This window comes from Pimephales promelas, chromosome 12, assembly GCF_988280905.1.
Source record: "Pimephales promelas chromosome 12, fPimPro1.hap1.1, whole genome shotgun sequence".
In the NCBI taxonomy this organism is placed as follows: Eukaryota; Metazoa; Chordata; class Actinopteri; order Cypriniformes; family Leuciscidae; genus Pimephales; species Pimephales promelas.
The window spans coordinates 14,213,210-14,236,430 of record NC_142780.1 but is presented as its reverse complement, the minus strand read 5'-3'; the positions used below and the strand labels follow the sequence as shown (position 1 = coordinate 14,236,430).

Below are 23,221 nucleotides of genomic sequence, written 5' to 3'. Positions count from 1 at the left end.
CTGTGCATGCTCTTTGAGGTGGTGACCATAGACCTTCATTATATGACAGAAACAGAAACACCTACGTCTTGGATGCCCTTGAGGTAAGCTAAAACATATCAAAAATTAATTTCAAAGTGAACTATCCCTTTAATTCTTTCCCCACCATTGACTGAATTTTCCGGAAATCTATGATTTCACTGTTGTACGGTAGGGTGCGCGCACTAATACGCATCTTCTGAAATAATGCTGAATCTCTGGTTCAAAACATGTAAAGAAGCAGCAGAAACGAGCATTGCTTACGTGTAGTGCGACCATCAAACAGCATATATATCAAAACTGCCAAATGGTATTGAATGAAATGTCAAACCCACAAATAGGTATATGACTGTGCAAGCTTCGGGGGTGTTGATGCACACGAACTCCGCGGTCTGTTTTCATGATCATCGCACTGAATCCAATCCAGACATAGTAGTCAACAAAAACGTGATTTTGCGCAACTTTTGATCTTTTTCAAACTTACCCACATTTAAGTGTTCATATAAAATGCATGCAAGGTTCAAGACATGAAGCAAGATTTAGATATAAAAAATGTATATATAAAAATATATATATAAAAATGTTCTCTCTTTTGATATACAGGTATGTGACCTTGGATCACAAAACCAGTCATAAGTCGCACAGGTGTATTTGTGGCAATAGCAAACAATACATTGTATAGGGCAAAATTATTGATTTTTTTATGCCAAAAATCATTAGGATATTAACTCTTTCCCTGTCAGTGTTTTTTTTTTATATTGCCAGCCAGCCATTTTTATTGTTTTTACAAAACTCTCATGGCCTCTAGAACATGAATAAATATCTGAATGAATATAATGAATAATGATCAATTTATACATAAAAGCTTGTCTGAAAGCTGAATAAATAAGCTTTTCATTGATGTATTGTTTGTCAGGATAGGACAATATTTGGGCGAACTATTTGAATCCGAGGGTGCAAAAAAAAAAAAAAAAATCTGAAAATCGCCTTCAAAGATGTCCATTTATGTTCTCGATTATGCCGCATTCACTCAAAAAAAAAAAATGTTTTATATATTTACAGTAGGAAATTTACAAAATATCTTCATGAAACATGATCTTTACTTAATTGTGACTATATCTGATCATCTGACTTTATATATCATAACTGAGAATGTATTTTGTTTCTTGTAACTGTGACTTTATTTCCCATAATCAGACTACTTATCTCACAATTACAGTGAAAATAGTCTTCTATACTATATCTTTGGAGTGACTTTATATCCGTTTTTCCTAATATCGCACAATGTGACTTGAATTTAACAACTGCAACTATTTCTTTTAATTGTGACTTATAATGTGACCATGCACGTACTTTTTAATTTTTTTCACCCACATAAATGTTTTTATCCACCCAACACAGACCTTTGGAGTCAACGAGCGGGATGGTTTTGAGAGACGTGGACTCCAGCAGATCTTTCAGCTCTCTGTAAGTGGACTGAGGTGACAGAAACTTTATTTTCTTCACCATGATGTCCTCCACAAAGATATTATATTTACTGCCATGCAGAGAAAGAGAGACAGAGATGAGCCAAGGTAGTTTCTGTCAATCATTTTTTTCATTTCCCTTGAATGGGAGCATAAAGAGCCACATCATCAAATAAACAAGTTATACTATTTGAGGGGAAACAAAGGTCAAAGACACTTTCATCAATTCAGATCTAAATACGTCAGTCTCCAGAGATCTAGTAGATGTACCTGATGTGGCCAATGCCGAGCTCTGGGAGATAGGGCAGCTTTTTGACCTGAATGATGGAGTCATAAAGAGACGGCTGTAGACCCTGTGCCACCATGTTGGCAAGAATCACGGCCACCATCATGGGCAGGATGTGTGAGATTTGACCCGTCAGTTCAAAACAGATCACTGCAGTTGAAACGGTGTGTGTGACTGCTCCTGTCATAGCAGCTGCCCCTACACACACACACACAGGGACAAGCAAAGCATCAGATTTAGAACATTTTAAAGGGGAAGCACATGAGAAGTATAAATCTGCTACTATACTAAGAGTAAAAAGGGCTTTTAGGGGTGTGAAGGATTGTCTGGAAGGGGAATATTTGCAGACCTATCACTGCGTAGCCTCCAGGCAGGATTTGGTACACGATCCCATCAAACATAATTCCGTTCGGGAAAAGCGTGGCCATGATCTCACCCACCAAACGGCCGAATGCTGCTCCTGCTTGTTTCAGAAACATTATCCTATTATCTCAGTCACATTACAATTAAAATTACGATATGTATTATCTTATTACCTAATTATTTTAACCCTATACAACTTTCTAAGGCCTTTAAATTATCAACATAATCAACTTTGCTGAAAAACCTATTGCGTGCAATCTTCTACATGACTTCTGTCTTCTGATTGATAGTATTTAGCAAGTAAAATGCCTCTTAGTATAGTTCGAAAAACATCAAAAAGTTGCATTTTATGCTTAAAAAAAGAGAAAAGAATGACTGACCCAATATAAAAACAGGCATGAAAGCTCCAGAAGGGACCGGCATTGTTGTAGAGACAGCAGACATCCAGAACTATGCATTTGGGAGGAAACGGAAATTAGCATTCACACAGCAGACATTATGAAAAACGAAATATGCTTATAGAAATCTTTCCGTAGCAGTCAAACAACAGATGGGCACCTTCATGACAAAGAAGAGGAGGAGGATGACGAAGACGCTGACTTGTGGGTGGAGCCAGGCAGCAGAGCGACCCAATCCGGGAGGGGCCGGTAAACCCCAGATCTTTGTCCAAGTGAAGTTATCAAATAGTGAATTAATGCACTCTCTGGGCATCAGCTGTGTGAAAAAAGAGAAACCTTCAACAGAGACGCCACACTTGCTCTATTGCAGCTCTTTAAAGGGATAGTTCACTTTTACATTAATTTTTTATATGTTTTAGCTTACCTCAAGGGCATCCAAGATGTAGTTGTCTTTGTTTCTGCAGTAGATTAAATTTGGACATTTTTTGGTCAAACCGTTCTTATCTGTCAGTCATATAATGGAGGTCTATGGTCACCACCTCAAAGAGCATGCACAGAGAAGTCCAAATTAAACATGATTTAATGACTCGTAAATGTAAGTACACATTGATGGCCTAAGACACGAAACAAGCGGTTTGTGTGAGAAAACGAACAGTATTTATACCGTTTTTACTTCTTGTAATCACAGCCACAAAGCGCCCGCGCCCTCAAATCAGTTGGACGTGGCTGTGGTTACAAGAGGTAAAAACGATATAAATACTGTTTATTTTCTCACACAAACCACTCGTTTCGTGTCTTAGGCCATCAATGTGTACTTTCATTTACGAGTCATTAAATCATGTTTAATTTGGACTTCTCTGTGTATGCTCTTTGAGGTGGTGACCATAGACCTCCATTAGATGACTGACAGACACGAACGGTTTGACCTAAAAATATCAAAATTGAAAATACTGCGGAAACAAAGTGTCATCTTGGATGCCCTTGAGGTAAGCTAAAACATATCAAAAATTCATTTCAAAGTGAACTATCCCTTTAATGGCAGTGTTGTAGCTCACTAAACTAGCTTCAAATGAAGTTGACATTCAGAAAGTGAAACCTTTTCTATTATAGAATGGTGTCAGAACTGTATGTATATATGGTGGCCACAATTTAAGTAAATTAAAATTAGGGAATAAATTAGTACCACAAGGCTAATGATTTAACTAAAACAAGAGAATAAATCAATAAAGCATGGCCATAAATGAACAAGTTGTGGGGATTAATTGGTCATCTGTGTCCATGATATCCATGGATATTCCATAAGGATAATAATAATATGTGAAAAAACGCCAGAGCTAGATGCGCTTTATAGCATAAACATGAAAGCAGAAAGGACACTGGTTAACTGAGTAACACTGCTCTATGGACGTCTACTTAAAAAGTAAATACACACCTCTCCAGCCATGAACTGGCCGAAGCCCGGAGGAAATGTGATGGAGGATATAATTAGTGTCACGGCACCAGGGTAAATCAACCGACTACAACAAACAAACACACACAGATGTAGTTAATTACCACTGTGATGGCGTGTTATAATGATGCTTTGATTTGTATTAATTTGCATTAAAAGTGAAATAGTGGCATAATAAATAAGTATAGAACAGTTTATTTAAAAAGAGTATTCATGTGTAATTGGTGACTTGCTGTTTTGTGAGAAAGCGGGTAAGAGCCGTCTGTCTCCTCATGATCAGAACAACTTGTCTGTTCAGATAGACAAAGAACGCCCCTAGAAAGCCACATGAGATCCTACACACACATACACATTTAGAAAATATATCACCTAAGGAACAAAAATGGCAACATCTATTTGAAGAAACGACAGTTTTACAAAACATTTTCTATCAATGCTACATTTAATGTAAAGGGTTTTTTAGGGGTGCAAGAACGCATGTATGAAGTATACACAAGGATACAGTATACACATACACTAACTCGCATACACACCCAATTATTGCAAAAGCGGGCAGTTCCTGCAAGTCGAAAGGGAAGTCCATACGGAAGTTTGTACGAAACAAAGCTGTTATCGTGACTGTGGGGAAAAAACAACACTTAAGACATATTCAAGCAAAATCACACAAGCAAGAGGGCGGATCAGTGCTGATATTCATAACAACAATAGATTGAATTTGTGATATTGCTTTTATACTTTAAATAGTTCAATAAACAAGTTAATTAATATGAGTAATTTACATTTTGAACAGAATATTGCCAGTCTAATTTTGCTCCTCAAAAGAAAACCATTCCAAACGAAGAATGTAAAGTAGGACAAAACTTGGTGTCTCCAAGCAACACTGCAGAATGAGACCCCGTTTACACCTGGTATTAAAATGCGATCTGTATCCAGATAAGTTATCCGGATAATAAGTACTGATTCCATTTACACCTGGCCACATAAATGTGTTTTTGCAAAACGGATATAAATCCGATCTTCACCTCCTGCGTTATATGCAGATTTATTGGATTGCACGCCACCAAAAGCAACAGATCTGAGCGGCATTTTATTGATCATCAGCTAATTTCCAAATCCGAGACATCAATAAGAGAGAGTGGCAACAGGCCTGGTAAGATAATTTCGTTTCTTTACTTGAAGATGTGTTAACTGCGTCTGTGACTTACTTTCACTTTTATTTGCGATGTTTGCACGTTGAATAGACGCTCAGCTGCTCATCTGCGGTGATGCGTGTCGCGTGTCGCATCTGACTAGGCTATAACATGACATATAGCCTATATAACACGCTCTCACTCGTTTATTTTTTTAGCATTTTTGGGAGGAGTAAAATATACATATGTGGTTTCAACAACCAGATTGCGTTTACACCTAGTAAAGATCCGGACACAATGCGAGCCAGACTACCTCCAGATGTGGTCAGGCAGATCCGATCACGATCCGATCACAACGCGTTTACACCTTGCATTAACATGCGTTTTTTATTATCCGGATAACTTATCTGGATACAGATCGCATTTTAATACCAGGTGTAAACGGGGTCAGAATCTGCAGAGTGAATGATTCAGTGACTCACTTATCTAATAGTGTAACCCACAAACATCCCCACCACTAATACACAGACTGCAAACACAGAGTGTTATAAAGATTGTAACATCTCAGTGCTGTTGGATTGTATATCAGCACTTCTCGAACAGTCCTTGGCTCATCAAAATTGAGGACCGGGACAAATTGTTGAATAATGCATTTCATCTATAGAGATCAGTAAGCAGTGGACAGCTTGACATATACCATGAAATTAATTTATTATTCATTTATCATATCTGCTTGAGTGCGTGTCTCACCAGAATCTTTGTTCCACACGGACAGCACTCGGAATATGAAGGCACTGAATGTGGCAGCGAAATATCCTCTCCAGTAATTCCTCACTGCAAAATATGTCGACGTGACCTCAATACTGAACAACACACCTGGGAGACAGAGAGAGCAAGAATAAATATAGAAGAAAAAAGAAAGTTAAATAACAGCAGAGAAAAACGTTCAGAGAGTGAACAGAGGGGGGGGGCAAAAGAGGTGAAAAGTAATAACAATAAATAATAATAAATAAGTAATTAGATTGTAAAAAAAAAACAATAACGTAAAAATATAGCTGTAAGCTGCAAGCTCTGAGTCCGAAGGTGCCGTATTTTAAGCAGAGCAAGCACAATAAATACAGTGTGTGGCTGTGGACAGGTGTCTTTTATACAGATAACGGGTTCAAACAGGTGCCAATAATACAGGTAACGAGTGGAGGACAGAAGAGCTTCTTAAAGAAGAAGTTACAGGTCTGTAGCCGCGTTTCCATTACAGATTTGCGCAAAACTTTTGCGATATTTTCCAAACGTCGATAAAAAACTATTGCGAAATGACGGTGTTTCCATTAACCGATGTTTTGCGACTAAAACATCTTTTTTTTCCTCTCGCGATAAGTCATTCCAAAAATCATGGCAAACAGATTTTGGTAGGTTTATAACCTATTTCACAGCCATGCACCGCACTAGACATTATTACAGTATTATTAATGGAGACGTGGTGTGTTATCCAAGCATTAATGGCAGGGAAAGACACGGAGTTCCTGGATGTTTCTCCCTTATTTCTGCTTCGATGTCTTGATGGCATTTCTTTGAGGTTTAGAGAGGCTACTCCTGTAATTATTGCTTCTTTTTTCTAATGAATTTAATAAAGAAATCTATCACGTATTATGTCCCCAAAAGTCAATGCAAAACGAAAAATGAACAGTTGTTGTATTTTTAAAACGCAAAGTTGAACACCAACAGTTTAGTTTGACCAATGCTGCGCTATATACATCTCAACGATTTTTCATATATTTGTTTATGACTTTTTGCCCCCTTTAAAACATTTAAAATATTCACAAATTAATATGGAAAAAATATAGATTTTACTGGGTTTCTAAGGCCAAATTAGAACCTGGATATTTATGATATTTTTCCCGCAGTAGGTGAGTTATTATAAATGCGTCTGAAAAAATAACGAGCTAAAAACATAATCTTGGATGCACCTTTAGAGAGAATGGCACCTTTAAAAAGGATTACATAATCAGAAGGTATTAGCTTACGATTCGAATTTGTTCTTTTTAAAGTGGACATTTAAAGCTTTAGTCTATAAAGGCATTTGGTTCAGTTCTCGCGCTCCAGTTCACAAAGATCATAAAGCGCGCCTGATTGTTTTATGTTATTTTACAAAAGCACAATAACACAATTTTCTTGTTATTGTGACATTACGCAAATAAAAGTAGTTGCGAATAATGTATTATTATTTTCTGTATAACCAAAAATGCTAGAGTATTTTAAGTTGATTCCACTGTTTATTGGAAATTGAAAGTGTTCACGACGCGCCCGCGACTGTCTGCCATCCAGTGCGCGCTCCAAACTCCGCACACACTCTTGGATATTGGTCAAAATCGAGTGTTCATTTGTGATAATCTTAGCCCTATTATTGTCCAACCTGTACTATGAATGAGATGTGACGAATTGCTTTGTTCCTTTTTTGGATAAAAGCGTCTTCTACATATGTAGCCTAATAAATGTTATAATAGGCTTATGATGACAATTATTAATATTATTTGCGGACACGGACCTAAAACACACTCCGTCTTCTAAGTCAGGTGACTGTGAATGCGTAAAAACCGTTTCCATTGCAGTTTTGCGAAAAAATCCTTTTTCGAATTGCCTGAAAAACCTCCTCATGCGAGCGTAAAAACTTTTTTGCGATAAACGGGAGTTTTTGCGAAATTGACGTGTTTCCATTGAGCGTATTTTCATTTCGCAATTTCGACTTGCGCAAATTGAAGAGTAATGTGTGAGAGCCGAGAAATCTTGCTGGTTTGTGGGTGACCAAATACTTATTTTCCTCCATAATTTACAAATAAATTCTTTAAAAATCCTACAAAGTGATTTCCTGATTTTTTTTTTCCCCATTTTGTCTCTCATAGTTGAAGTGTACCTATGATGAAAATTACAGACCTCTCTCATTATTCTAAGTAAGAGAACTTGCACAATCAGTGGCTGACTAAATACTTTTCAGGTCATTTAAAACAAGAATTTTTACTAATTTGGGGGTGCTAAAAACTTTGTTTATGTTATAAGCTAACCTCCAGAAACATAATATAAAGGACAAGTTTCCTTTAAGCTAAGTATATTATCTTCATCAAAGAGTTATGCAAGCTCAAAAGGAATTTTCCTTCTCAATTTCACACACATACACTTAGAAATCCACATTCACTCTCTAAAAGAACTTAAATGTTCTATCACACTCTTTATCATGCGCTCATCCGAGAATACACACTGTTAAAGATACATGCATGGCATATTAATTTATAACACGCGGGTGCTTTTAACTGTGAAGAGTTGATGAGGTTAATTATTCAGCAGACATCAAACTGAAACAGAAGGAAGAGGAACTGAAATCAACAGGGACAGAAAGAAGGGAAGATTTTTTTTACCTCCAAGAGGAGTCCCGAAACAGCAGCCCACCCCAACAGCACATCCTACTGTCAGTATGTCTGTGTAACCATAGGGGTTCTACTGACACCGAGACAGAGGGAGAGAGGGAGAGAGGGAGAGAGAGAGAGAGGGGGTTTGAGGTGAAAGCAAAAAGGAGAACAAGGGTGTTAGAGGGGAGGGAGATGAAGGGATGTAAAGAGAAGAATAGATTTGGAATGTCAGCGGGTACATTGCGTGGGAGGGAGAGAGAAGAAAGATGAGAGAGAACTAAGAAGAAAGAGTACAGCCGAATGGGAAGAAGAGATAAAGGGAATGATGGATAAAAAGAAGCAAAGGATTAAGTGAATAAACAATTTTGTGGATTTGTTCAATGTCGCAACGAAAGGCAAACCAAAGCTTTACACATACCAACTAAGCACAAACACACTAAACAAGAGAAAGGAGATGAGAAATAAATAATATGTTTTGAACTCTGATGTAGAGTGCATACACATGGTACAGAGCAATGCATGCTGGGTAAAAGTGGGCGTGACTTGCCTCCCACTGGGGCGGCGAAACAGGTGGCCACTCCCACCGCACAGGCACACACCAGCAGATCCTGAACATGGGCACTATTCTGGATGATTTGGGTGGGGTTAAAATAACAGCATCAGGACACACACATTCAAGACACATGCCAAAAAAAATACCATCACTATTATTACAGACAGACGAAAATAATGAGGTATTAGGGGAGAGACATTGAGACAGGGATAAGATGAGGATACAGGGAATGAGAGCAGATAAATATGCAATTAGTATGTCTCTAGAATATATTAAAATTCATGAACTTCAGACACACACACACAGATTGTAACATTAAACTGAGTATAAAATTCTAAAGCAGGTCTTAACTGTTGATCAGAGACCAGTTTTAGCATCTGTCTACTCATAAAATAACCCGTGATGGTTGAGGAAATTTATATGCCAATGAGAAGTAACTTGATCCTAGATCAGCAATTAAGGTCAGCAACTTCAGTAGAGTAACTTGCATATTAATGCCACACACAAACACACACACACACACACACACACACACACACACACACACACACACACGCAAACAAACTCACAGGGGCTGATTTTTACCTCGTACACACCCGTGAAGATGGACATGACTCTGCTCAGCACTGCTGCACATATACTGGCAATATGCACAAAGGGACCCTGAGGATTTAATGGAGCTTATTAATCAATAAAACAGCAGCTAATGAATGACATACCGTCTCTATGAAGAGAATTTATGTAGCAAAATTAATTTCTCTAAATTCAACAAAGAGCTGCAATTAGTGATAATTCATGCAACCAGTTAGCAAGATAACTGAACTAACGACAGACAGATAGAGAGGCAGGCAGATGGAGATAGAGACAATTATATAGACAGACAGACAGACAGACAGATAGATAAGATAGATAGATAGACAGACAGACAGACAGACAGACAGACAGACAGACAGACAGACAGACAGACAGACAGACAGACAGACAGACAGACAGACAGACAGATAGATAGATAGATAGATAGATAGATAGATAGATAGATAGATAGATAGATAGATAGATAGATAGATAGATAGATAGATAGATAGATAGATAGATAGATAGATAGATAGATAGATAGATAGATAGATAGATAGATAGATAGATAGATAGATAGATAGATAGATAGATAGATAGATAGATAGATAGATAGATAGATAGATAGATAGATAGGCGTCAGTTTGGTTTGAAATGTGCTGCGGACAAAGACGCATTCGGAAGGGCATTTTCAAAAGTGCTGGGTACAATAATGTATTCATTCTTTTTTTCTCTTTCGAGTAGGTCATGTTTTGAAAGACGATGTCCTGTAGCTTCCTGATGTACATAAATAAAAATGAGCACAATGTCTGAGTATAGTGAGTATATAGAGTGTACACGCCCTGGATGGCATATGTACAGTGATGGTCCACAGGTAGAATTTTTGCCTAGCGTGTCGGGACTCGGGAGGTTAGAGGTTCTAATCCGCACTCGAATAGTTTTTTTTTCCCCCTCATCAAAACCAATAATGTTTATCAGTGGTTGAATTGATATAATGTTTATCAGTGGTTGTATATGTTTTGATGAGGGGAAAAAAATATACGAGAGCGGATTAGAACCCAAGAGAAAAAGTGACACGTTTGTGTGCATTTTGATTTGTGATTTCACCGGAAAGAATCTCCGCAACGGATTGAAGCGCGTTTCCGAGAGAAGACAACGCATTGCAGTGCTGGATCGCCTGTTATTTAACAAACAAATGAAACGAATGCTGTTAACTGGAGATGTTTTATTTGTATTGGTACATCTGTGCCACGAGATGTCTCAAAAGTGGTGGGGACAAAATCGACCCTGTCAAAAAGTGGTGGGGACATGTCCCACCCGTCCCCCCCTTAAATGACGCCTATGGATAGATAGATAGATAGATAGATAGATAGACAGACAGACAGACAGACAGACAGACAGACAGACAGACAGACAGATAGATAGATAGATAGATAGATAGATAGATAGATAGATAGATAGATAGATAGATAGATAGATAGATAGATAGATAGATAGATAGATAGATAGATAGATAGGCGTCAGTTTGGTTTGAAATGTGCTGCGGACAAAGACGCATTCGGAAGGGCATTTTCAAAAGTGCTGGGTACAATAATGTATTCATTCTTTTTTTCTCTTTCGAGTAGGTCATGTTTTGAAAGACGATGTCCTGTAGCTTCCTGATGTACATAAATAAAAATGAGCACAATGTCTGAGTATAGTGAGTATATAGAGTGTACACGCCCTGGATGGCATATGTACAGTGATGGTCCACAGGTAGAATTTTTGCCTAGCGTGTCGGGACTCGGGAGGTTAGAGGTTCTAATCCGCACTCGAATAGTTTTTTTTTCCCCCTCATCAAAACCAATAATGTTTATCAGTGGTTGAATTGATATAATGTTTATCAGTGGTTGTATATGTTTTGATGAGGGGAAAAAAATATACGAGAGCGGATTAGAACCCAAGAGAAAAAGTGACACGTTTGTGTGCATTTTGATTTGTGATTTCACCGGAAAGAATCTCCGCAACGGATTGAAGCGCGTTTCCGAGAGAAGACAACGCATTGCAGTGCTGGATCGCCTGTTATTTAACAAACAAATGAAACGAATGCTGTTAACTGGAGATGTTTTATTTGTATTGGTACATCTGTGCCACGAGATGTCTCAAAAGTGGTGGGGACAAAATCGACCCTGTCAAAAAGTGGTGGGGACATGTCCCACCCGTCCCCCCCTTAAATGACGCCTATGGATAGATAGATAGATAGATAGATAGATAGACAGACAGACAGACAGACAGACAGACAGACAGACAGACAGACAGACAGACAGACAGACAGATAGATAGATAGATAGATAGATAGATAGATAGATAGATAGATAGATAGATAGATAGATAGATAGATAGATAGATAGATAGATAGATAGATAGATAGATAGATAGATAGATAGATAGATAGATAAAACAATCTACATATTTCAATTAAATGTTATACATTTAGATAGATAGATAGAATTATATAGACAAACAGACAGACAGACAGATAGATGGAGACAATTATATAGACAGACAGACGGGCAGCCAGGTAGACACAATTATATAGAGAGACAGATAGAGAAAATTATATAGACACAGACAGATAAAGAAAATTATATAGACAGACAGATAGAGACAGACAGACAGACAGACAGACAGACAGACAGACAGACAGACAATTATATAGACAGACAGATAGAGACAGACAGACAGACAGACAGACAGACAGACAGACAGACAATTATATAGAAAGACAGATAGAGAGACAATTATAGACAGACAGATAGAGACAATTATACAGACAGACAGACAGACAGACAGACAGACAGATAGATAGATAGATAGATAGATAGATAGATAGATAGATAGATAGATAGATAGATAGATAGATAGATAGATAGATAGATAGATAGATAGATAGATAGATAGATAAAACAATCTACATATTTCAATTAAATGTTATACATTTATATGTAGAAATATAATAAAACAAGTAGAAGAGGTCCACCTCCTTCCCGATGGGCATCCCACTGCCCAGACCAGCTGTAAGACCAATGACTTTAGCCACAAATGCTTTGAGTGTCAGATACTCCTTTAACACCACACCTCTGAGGATGGTCTTGAGTTCAGGGATCCCAGAGCCTGAGGGACAGATAAAAGAGAGAGCATGAAATTAACCCGTAAAAACACAAACATCCTGTCACAGTGATTATTAAAGATGAAAAAGATTGCTGTATATCCTCAAGTCTGATGTGGGGCACATGAGAAAGCTGCCAAAACAATTGTGGCGTAGAGAGGCGAGAGAAAGCAAGAGAAAGCGAGACCATGATGATCACATTTTAGAAAGCGGGTCGGAAGATCTCATGTATTGTGGGTGGTTGAGAATGACTAAGGACAAAACTAGACAAAGATTGGATATAAAGTACAACAGGAAATAACAGATGACAGAACAGAGGAGGAAGGCCTCATGGATGTGTGACACTGTGAACAGAGATGCAAATAGAAGTGTGGAAGGGTTAAGGACAGAGACAAAAGGAAAGAATATAGGGAAATAAAAGCCGGAATGAAAATAAAAGCAAACCTATAGCTTGTGGAGCGACCAGATGACAGAAAAGGGACGCAAACACGATGAGGATGATGGGATATGAGACCCAGGCCAGATACTGCAGAGCCACATTCCCTTTCAGCTCTCCATGCATCCACTTATATGCTGTGAGAGAGAGGAAACACAGAGAGGTAGAAGAAAAGTTCTAGGACACTTTTTATTTGACCAGGTCCCAGAAGGACAGAAGTGTAATATTGGAATTATATATTTCCAATATTTGTTAACTGATTAACAGGGTTACAAGTACAGGGTTGCAAGTAGTTTATGTAAATGAGCAACGTTTACTCGTTCTCTGTGTTACCTGGACAGAGAAATTCACATTTAATTATCAGCAAAAGACCGCCGGATTATGCAATACGTCATACATGCATTAACAAACATTTACATAAACATACATATCTGAGAATACACACTTTTTTAAGTTTGGGACGGTAAGATTTTTAAATGTTTTTAAAAACAAGTTTCTTATGCTAAGCAAGGCTGCATATATTTGATTCCAAATACAGTAAACATTTTGTGAAATATTTACATTGTGAAACATTATTAAGATTTAAAAGAACTTTATAATGTAATTAATTCCTGTGTTGGCAAAGTTGAATTTTTAGCATCATTACTCCAGTCTTCAGTCACATGATCCTTCGGTCTAATATGCTGATTTGGTGCTCAAGAAACATTTCTTATTATCATTGTCAAAGTTGAAAACAGATGTGCTGTTGATATTTTTGCAGAAAAAATATTTCAAGATTCTTTGATAAATAGGAAGTAAAAACTAAATTTAAAAAAACTTTTATTTGAAATATAAATATTATATAACACAGAAATGAAAATTCTGGTCCAAACGCGAGTTCGACTGCCCTCCCCTCCCACCACCTCCACTGAATTGTGTTCACACTGTAAATGTTTGATTCCGAACCGAGATATGCATGCATCAACAAAGCAGGAGATGTTTGATTTGATAGGTAAAGGCGACACAGCTTAAGGCTTTAAAATCTATACTGAGGTTACTCACCTCACTTTTGCATATTTGTTTTGTTTGCAAAGCATTAGCACATAACAGCACGTGCGTCTATTTGCCACAAATGTACTGCAAATGTTCTTAAAGCTGCAGTCCTAACTTTTGGCGCTCTAGTGGTTAATAAAAAGGACTGCGTGCGTCTTATGAAAACTTTGTTATTGTACTCTCTCTGTTTTTATCTATAACGAGTCACGCAGGTACTGGGCTACTCCGCAGTGGTTCGACCAAGGGGCAACCTCCCTGTCTCTCTCTTGAAGCCAACACGGAAGTGAATTAAACTGCAATTCATCGAGTGGCCGCTTGAGGCTGGCTGCAAAAGCGAGTCAAATCTGTATCTCCCCCAACTTAAAATGTCTGAACTTCACAGCAGAAAAAAACATGTTTACAGCCTGGTGGCAAATAGTTGTTTTGGTCTATATCACTAATTTTGCCCTTCATGACGACTGTGAGGCGGGTGAATTTTTTTACAATTCATCCGTTTAAATTATATTTAAGCCTTAAAGTTCTGCATAATTAAGGGCGTGGCCACTTGAGTGACAGGTGGAGTCTTGCCACTGCTTTCACTGCTAGTCGTTTGTCTGCTGTCTGTTAGCGTCACCCTCAGCTGTGTTTGTGCTTTTTCCGGGATTATTTCATACAATTTAATACATGTATTATACCTTCGCCCGTGCACACCGTTGGATTCCGTCATGTTGAGTATGGAGAGAACGACCAGCGCCGTGTTTCCAGCTGTTTCCCTCGCATGCATTAATGGATGTCTGATGATTTCAGTGCGTTCTCTCCGTCCATGCAATAGATGCACACCCTTGAATGAGCGCGGGTTTCTAGTTCATACTTGAACTTCTGAGGTAATATCTTTGGTTTTACCAATCTGAGAGGCGGCCAAAATCACATTGTAAAATGGACTGAATTAAAGCTCTTTATGAACTTGACGTGAGATGCCGACTGACATATGTGCTTGCGTTGAATCACTATCACATGCACAAGCTTAGAGCAATGTTGTAAGTAACTAATACATTTTTAACTAGCAGAATAATAATGCATCAATATGCACATAGTTGACTGCTTGTATGTTGTGAGAAATGTGTGTGATCTGTGTTATGTACTTGTATACACGCTCTTAACTAATTGGCCCTTGTGAGATTAATAAAGTTGATAAAAAAGTAAATAGTCTCATTAACTATTATAATATTTCGAAGGGCAAAAACATGAACTTTAACCATTGGCTTTACTTTTTCAATTCAGCGCGAGGGCAGCAGCATAGCATTAGCACCCAGCTCCACCCGCGTCCCGCCTCTTTGCCCATTTTAATTTATCCGGTAGTGACGAGAGGTGACGCACTGCCAAGATGGCGACGGCCGGCCCCGCCCACTTTAGGCTTCAAAAACGCTCTTCAGAAACCTACGGGTGACGTCACGGATACTAAGTCCATATTTTTTACAGTCTATGGGTTTGACCCGAACCAGTCTAAAATAGTCTGAAAATAAACACTTATAATAGGTGTATACTGTAGGGATTCAGGATAAGACAAAAACACGTTTTGGAAAATGGATTCATGATGTACACGCTTATTGCATACATTTTGCACATTTTAAACACAAAAAAGTTACGGACTGCAGCTTTAAGACGACGGGAGTCCATTTCTGCTAAAAACAAGCACAAATGAGATAATCATTCTCTCTGCTTGCAGTGCATCAGTCACACTTGTCAGGAAAATGAGTCAGAGAACACAGAAAAACACAGTTCTATTGAATCATATGGTATGAATAGCGGTTCACTTCCGTGATTAAGCACAACTGCGTTCAAATCAGCAGCGAACCGTATCGGAGTTCACATGAACTGTACCCCAGACCACCCCTTTTAGGTAGATTCGGGCAGTTGGTCGGTCCGCACCAAAAGTGCTAGTTTAAAAGCACCCTAAGTGTCACCAAAAAGGCATATAGTGTGATATACCTTGTAGGCTCTTGGCACTGGCATAGTCCATGCTCCAGCTAACCAGAGCCATAGTGAGACCCAAAAGAACCAAGAAGATCCAGTCCTCCCCCAGCTTTGTCACCATATACCTCTGGATACGGCCCAGACAGTCTGCAAAACAAACACATTCTAATGGCTATTCACACTGGATATTGAGGGTTTTTTTGTCACTCACCCTGGCATTTGGAATAGGGGCGTGGCTTCTTTATAGAGGAGGAGGGGCTTAAACCTGATGTCATGGGCCCCACATCCAGGCTGGCATGATGTGCTCGGCCATGGCCTCTCCTGGTTGCCTTGGAATTGCCGGCATGCCTCTTCCGTTGCCTTTCAGTCAACAGACGCGTGGCCTCCCGTCTGGCAACATTACCCAGCTGCTCCCGGTATTCCCCATACAGCTGAAAAAACAGACATCTGCGGTTTTCTACCAAGAACATAAATGACAATGTGACACTTACATTGATCAACAAAGTGGAGAAAATCAATGGAGGTCAAACCTGCTGTTACTGCAGTGTGTAAATAATCTTGATGATCATATAGATATTGCAATTCAGCAGTGAAAAATCCTTTGAATTCCTGATTTCACGTAACCTTCAAGAGTGCTCATTAGTTCAGTGTGATTGTGTGCATGTGAATACTTGTAGAAGTGGGAATGTGAAGTGAATCGATGTAAGTGTGTGTGTGGTGGTGAGTTACAGTCATTTGTATGTGTCAGACAGAAATAGTCAGGCTGTCGAACGGGGCAGAATGGAAAAAGAGGTCCCCTCTCGATCACACAGCGCACCGACCGACACACACAAGATTCACCCCGAAAATGTTGCCCTCAAACTGTACAACTATATAGCACGAACAAAAAATGCCAAACACCCCAGAAGAAAGAGCACAGATTCAAGTCAGCATGGACCAGAAATTGCTTCCATTTTTTTTCCAATTGCTTCGAGTGGCTTATTGAACGAGAAAATAAAATAAAGTACTAGTGCGAGACTTGATTTAGAGCCCGACCGATAAAGGATTTTGAAGGCCGATACCGATACAAATATTTGTAGGTTTTAAAATCCGATATATCGGCCGATATTTCTTATTTTTATTTCAGAAACGCGCAACAAAACATTAACTGATTTCCCTAACATTAGTTATTTGTAGTTATTTATGAGTTTTAACTAAAATAATATGATAATGCATTTTAAAAAGATACTTGTTTCTTTTATTGTCACAACAGAATGAGGAACATCAAAATATATTAAAGTTCTGATAAATAAAATAATAATTAGTCCCTACGTTACCTTATAAGCTACCTTATAATTACAATGTCAGCTTGCTTATCCCTTTACCTGCACTTTTTAAATTCTTTCCATCAAGTCGCAGGATGTGTGGCACATTAGTGTTGCCAACAGGGACGGTGTAGAGTGCCCTCTGGTGGACAAACTATACAACTGCAACACTCATGACATGGTTGAAGCGTGTTTCGTCCGTTTTTATTTTATTTTTTAAATATTTTTATCGGCCATTATAACTGCCGATAACGATAGTATGGAAAATGTCTAATATCGGCCGATAATATCGGCCTGCCGATAAATCGGTCTGGCTCTAATTTTGTCCATTAGAAATTGACTGGAACATTGAAAATGGGTGTTGCAAACTAAATGGAGGCCATATAACAAATAATAATTATCAATTCTGATTTCATAAGTATACAAATGCACAAATATCGAGCTGTCCATCAGGACAGACCACACTCTGGCTATTGGCCAGGAAAGGAGGAAGTGATCCATGAAGACATTCTTCCCCTTTCTTCCATTACACCCAATACACACGCCTACATACACACATTCTGCAGCAGCACAGACCCCACATGGTGCGAGACTGAAGGGATCAGATTCAGCCCCCTCATGCACACTCAAAAACAAGAAATGCTCAACATAAATATACGCCTCAAAATATTCAGCGTATTTGTTTTTGATATATTTAGTTAAATTATGTGATAAATAAATATATTAACTAATAAAAGCATGTTAGGATTTAATTAATAACATTTTGAATGGCCAACAAACATTTGGGGGATTTAACTTATTTTTAAAATCTCAATAGCTTTATCAGTCAATGAAACAATTATTTGATCATTAAGACATGATAGCTCAATTATACAAATAAGTTACATGTATATTTCTTAAAATGTTATCCAAATGTAACAATTTTGTAACTTTCACGAACAATTGGCCGCAATTTAAACAAAATAATCTATTCATTAACAATTATTACATAGTAAACCAGAGGTCAGTATCAGAAAATCAATGTTAATGGCAACTAACTTGAACTAAGGTATGAAAATATAATTAAATACTGAGGAAAGTACATTAAATAATGATCTGTTAAGTGTATACTGTGTATATATATATGTATATATATATATATAAAACACACACACACACAATATACAAGTATATTTTCACCAAATATTGTCTACAAATATATGTAAGAATATATATAATCTTAAATATTATGATTATTAATCTATTCACTAAAGTTAATGTTACCTTAATAATTAAGAAGTAATTACTGAAAGTAATACTAATTAGGGTAACACTTAATTTTAAAGTGACAGTAGTTACACGATCCTACATGTACGTACTCTAGTAAAAACAGAAACCAAACCCTAACCACAACTCATGTAAGAACATGTATTTAATGAATATTACTCGGTACTTTTTTAAGTAAAGTACAAAGTTATGATGTACATTACAATGTCCCCTTACAATAAAGTGTCACCCAATTAATAAGTAAGGGTTATGAGATAAATGAAAGTGAACAAGAATGCAGAATTGTATAAAATGCATCTATAATAGAGAGTCAGAGACTAATGCAAACCCACCTCTTGTGTAGCTGCAGTCTTGAACATACTGTATAGAGATTTTACATTCTCCCACAGAGCATTTATACACACACGCAACTGATGATTTAACTAAAACCCGAAGTGAAAAAACCTGACAGAACAAGAGGTATACTGAATAAAATACTTGACAAACTGTGTCTTTCAATTCCTTTCTCATCTATTACATTACTGTGATAAGATACTACAGTTTGCGTCAGATATAGAGAAGACCCAAGGCTGACTCTATTATTGATGACTCTTCAATTTTCCAAAAAGTCAGTACACTGATACAGGATGACAGCGTGAGAGAGACTGTCCCAAAACAGAAAAACATTTACTTTAGGACAGCATATTCTCTCTCGCTCTCTTTCACTCTCCAACACCTGTTTTCCTCATTCCTCTAACCGATTTTCACAGTGAAGGCATAACTTTACAACCGTGGCCTAAAACTCATTGGGCCTGACGAAACGCTCAGATCAGATGTCTTCGCCAAACAACTGAAATTAATAAAATGATTCTTTAAAACAATTTGACCATATAATATATAGGAGGCACAAAAAATCAAGATAGAGTAAGAAAGACAAGAAGACTGAGTAGAGAGAGTGAAAGTTGCTGACAGACATAAGCATTGAAGGACATAGTGACTTTGAGAGTTAATTAAAACACCTAAAAAATATCAAAATTGAAAATACTGTGGAAACAAAGACACCTACATCTTGGATGCCCTTGAGGTAAGCTAAAACATATCAACAATAATTTCAAAGTGAACTATCCCCTTAAGCCTTTTCACGTTCTTGTCCTCCGGACAAGTAAGTAAATCTGTCAATCACTTGTCTGAGTAAAAAAGTTGCTAGTCCGGATTTTAAAATGTATTCATTTTTTATTCTGAAGCAATATTCTCCTCAGTGTTCAATCAGCTTTGATATTTAAAAAGGCATAATAAAAAGGCGTAATATCTTCACCTTTAAGGGCATCCCCTCCCTTAAAGGGGTCATGAACTGGCTTATATTGTTGTCTGAGGTCAACTTATGACGTTCGCTTGGTTTTTGCATTCAAAAACATCAAAATGAATAAGTAATAGGCTATTTTGTACCCAAGTTGTGAGCCTTCCTTAAAACGGTCGGTTTTTTATGGGCGTGTCGCACTGAAGACTTAAATAAACGCCCACTGCTGTGAGTGGATAACAGTTTTGCATATTATAAGGAGTTTAAAGGTTCTCTAGTCTAAGCGATGTGGGGCCAAAACATTTTTTGTCACATACATCAAACGTCTCCTCACTATCGGCTAGCTGCCTGTCCCCTAAACACACTGTAAAAAAACGCGGTCTCTGTAGACACCACAGGCTCCACAAACGGCAACAAAAACAATCATGTCTCACCCGGACCACGAAACCTAACAAACAGTGTTCCAGCCAATCACTGGCAAGAAGTATTTGAGGGTGGGTCTGGGGGGTTAGTGCGCGTGCACATGAAGGGGGTGTGTGTGTGTGAAGGAGAGAGAAGCATAAGAGGGAAGTTTGAAAAATGGCCGAAACACGACCAAAGAGACGTCGTTCTGAAGAACAAATTAAAAAGAAGAAGGGGTCGGATAAAGAACGTGCGAAGTTCCGAATTTACATCGGTAGCAAAGCTTTTTAACGATGGCGAGAACTCCGGCGGCAGAAGGGCTTCCAGTCCGACATTCAGGTTGCTCTGTTTTTGCTGGACAGGTGGATAACGTTAAATAGTTTTTTTTTTCTTCTAAATTGACGCTTATGTTCGCCAAACCCACACAAGGATATAATTAGCTAGAAATGCACGTTCACAATTATTTCAGGAAGGACGGAAGGGAGGGGAGGAGATGAGATGCGGAGGAGGGAGGGTCTAGCTAGCCTCCGATTTGTTTGAAAATATTCCGAACGTCAACACCCAGGATCGCTCAGAGAACCTTTAACTCACCCGTCGCAGAGCCATGACCCGTCGGCAATGTTGCCAGGGTGGCGGTTTTCCCGCACAATTGGGCTATTTTAAAAAAAGAGTTGCGGGAAAAATTATGGAGTTGCGGGTTGCGGTTTTTTGGGCTATATTTATTATGTATTGCGGCCACAAAAATAATAATAATTAAATTGTAGACAAAGAAAAAATTAAAAGGGAACCGTATTAGTGGGTATTGTTGATGCCCGGGAATGAATATTTGGCAACAACCACTGACTGTGGCGGGCGCTATCATAGATGGGCGCTATGTGCGGGCGAGTGGACGGGCCTCATGTGTTTTTGACGTAACATCACAAATCTAGCATCATCACATCACCTTCGAAGTGTTCCAAATAATGATAGAAAAACGTTCTGCAAATATTGCAAATGTGAAATCAGAGTTCACCACAGTGATCTAGTAGCTTATGCTGTGAGTGAATAACATTAAAAAAAAACATTTATTTGACACAGGCAAAGTTGCTTTCTAAGAACTAATGTTGCTGTGAAAGAGGAAGCTGGCTGCCCACGTTGCTTGTCACTCAAGCACTTCAACTGTTGATCATTTAGTGACTACTAGGGTCAGAAAATATCAGAGAGGACAAGTTCTTGACCTTTATTGTATGAGATTGTGTTTCAGTGTGTGATATTAAGATTTTGGGTGAGACAAAAGGTCAAAACTTTAAACTTAACACACACACATATATGTATCTATCTATCTATCTATCTATCTATCTATCTATCTATCTATCTATCTATCTATCTATCTATCTATATATATATATATATATATATATATATATTTTTTTTTTTTTTCTTCAAATAACCAGGTTAACTTTTATTTAAACAGGTGAAACTCGAAAAATTAGAATATCGTGCAAAAGTTCATGTATTTCAGTAATTCAAATTAAAAGGTGAAACTTTTCATGATATTCAAATTTTTCAAGTTTCACCTGTATATAGAGGGAAAATATATACATATATACACACATATATTTATATGTAAATACATATATATATATATATATATACATAATTTTTATATGTTTTATATGTAATACATAATTTATATATATATATATATATATATATATATATATATATATATATATATATATATATATATATATAAAATTGGGCTAGTTTTCATTCCATTTGGGCGGGTTTTGAGTTGTCATTGGGCTTGAAATATTTCTGGGACCTGGCAACCCTGCCCGTCGGTGTACGTGGGGGAAAACGTCCAATGTTGTCAAATGGCAACCGGATTCGCCCATACATGTTCAACCAAGAGTCCGTTTGTTGCACAATTCCTGTCAGATCCAATATAGACGGCACAGCACCGTTCTTTACTCTTAATCGTCTGCAAATCCAGTCTTGTTTACAAAACAATCCTCAGTGAAATGAAGCGAACAGACGACGTTTTACCCTCATCAGCTGGAATGTCATTAAAAATAAAGTTTTTCCATGAAGTCCTTTTGGAATCCAGAGGAAGCTTATGCAGCAACTGTCTTCTTCCACAATCAAGCGCTGCACAATATTCTGTATTGCTCTGTAGAACAATCCGGTTTGTCATGTCATCACAAGGTAGGCATGTACAGTATGTTAGGCTACTTAGCTATGCGTGTAATGCGCGAATCGGTGGGCGGGGCTAAACCGGCTGTGTTGAAGTAGGCGTTGATCTTCTTCTGCGGGGGTGGTGTTTGAACCCCTTCGACGTCATAGTTTCCCACTTTTCAAAACGAGACGTTTTCAGAGGCTGGTGTCAATAAAAGCGTTTATTGGACTGACAAGGACGTTTTCAGTTCTGAAACTTACAGGATATTCTTATAATATGATGACCTCTTAGATGTCAAAAGCTCAAGGAAAATTTGATTTCTCAGTTAATCACCCCTTTAATATTATTAAATGCCCTATAGTGTCTTATTATTCTAAATAATAAATTTAGGAATTTAAAATGAAAGATGAAGCATACTGTTACCCTAGGTAGGGCTGATCAAATTAAATAATTTACACTGAAAAAAATACAATTTCATAAAATAATGTTATGAAATTGATTTAAATGTGCAAATAATAAATATTGGAAAGAATTATACTAGGCTACTTATAAACATAACACTAAACTACCAATAGGGGACGGCAGGCGGCCGTATAAATGAGTGAGTTATT

At 37.8% G+C, this 23,221-nt stretch overlaps 1 protein-coding gene across 1 annotated transcript in view; it reads right to left on the bottom strand.

Moving 5' to 3' along the window:
* Positions 1-23,221, bottom strand: part of clcn1b (chloride voltage-gated channel 1b) — a 74,770-nt gene that overhangs the window by 6,137 nt on the left and 45,412 nt on the right. The window contains exons 2-16 of the mRNA XM_089117534.1: positions 16,416-16,635; positions 16,220-16,351; positions 13,228-13,356; positions 12,655-12,788; positions 9,648-9,725; positions 9,057-9,135; positions 5,862-5,987; positions 4,515-4,599; positions 4,215-4,316; positions 3,964-4,048; positions 2,692-2,847; positions 2,514-2,583; positions 2,120-2,230; positions 1,755-1,968; positions 1,422-1,555 (exon numbers count right to left, since the gene is read on the bottom strand). Of these exons, the coding sequence (XP_088973660.1) occupies positions 1,422-1,555; positions 1,755-1,968; positions 2,120-2,230; positions 2,514-2,583; positions 2,692-2,847; positions 3,964-4,048; positions 4,215-4,316; positions 4,515-4,599; positions 5,862-5,987; positions 9,057-9,135; positions 9,648-9,725; positions 12,655-12,788; positions 13,228-13,356; positions 16,220-16,351; positions 16,416-16,635 (1,855 nt within the window). The remainder of the gene's footprint in view (positions 1-1,421; positions 1,556-1,754; positions 1,969-2,119; positions 2,231-2,513; positions 2,584-2,691; positions 2,848-3,963; positions 4,049-4,214; positions 4,317-4,514; positions 4,600-5,861; positions 5,988-9,056; positions 9,136-9,647; positions 9,726-12,654; positions 12,789-13,227; positions 13,357-16,219; positions 16,352-16,415; positions 16,636-23,221) is intronic.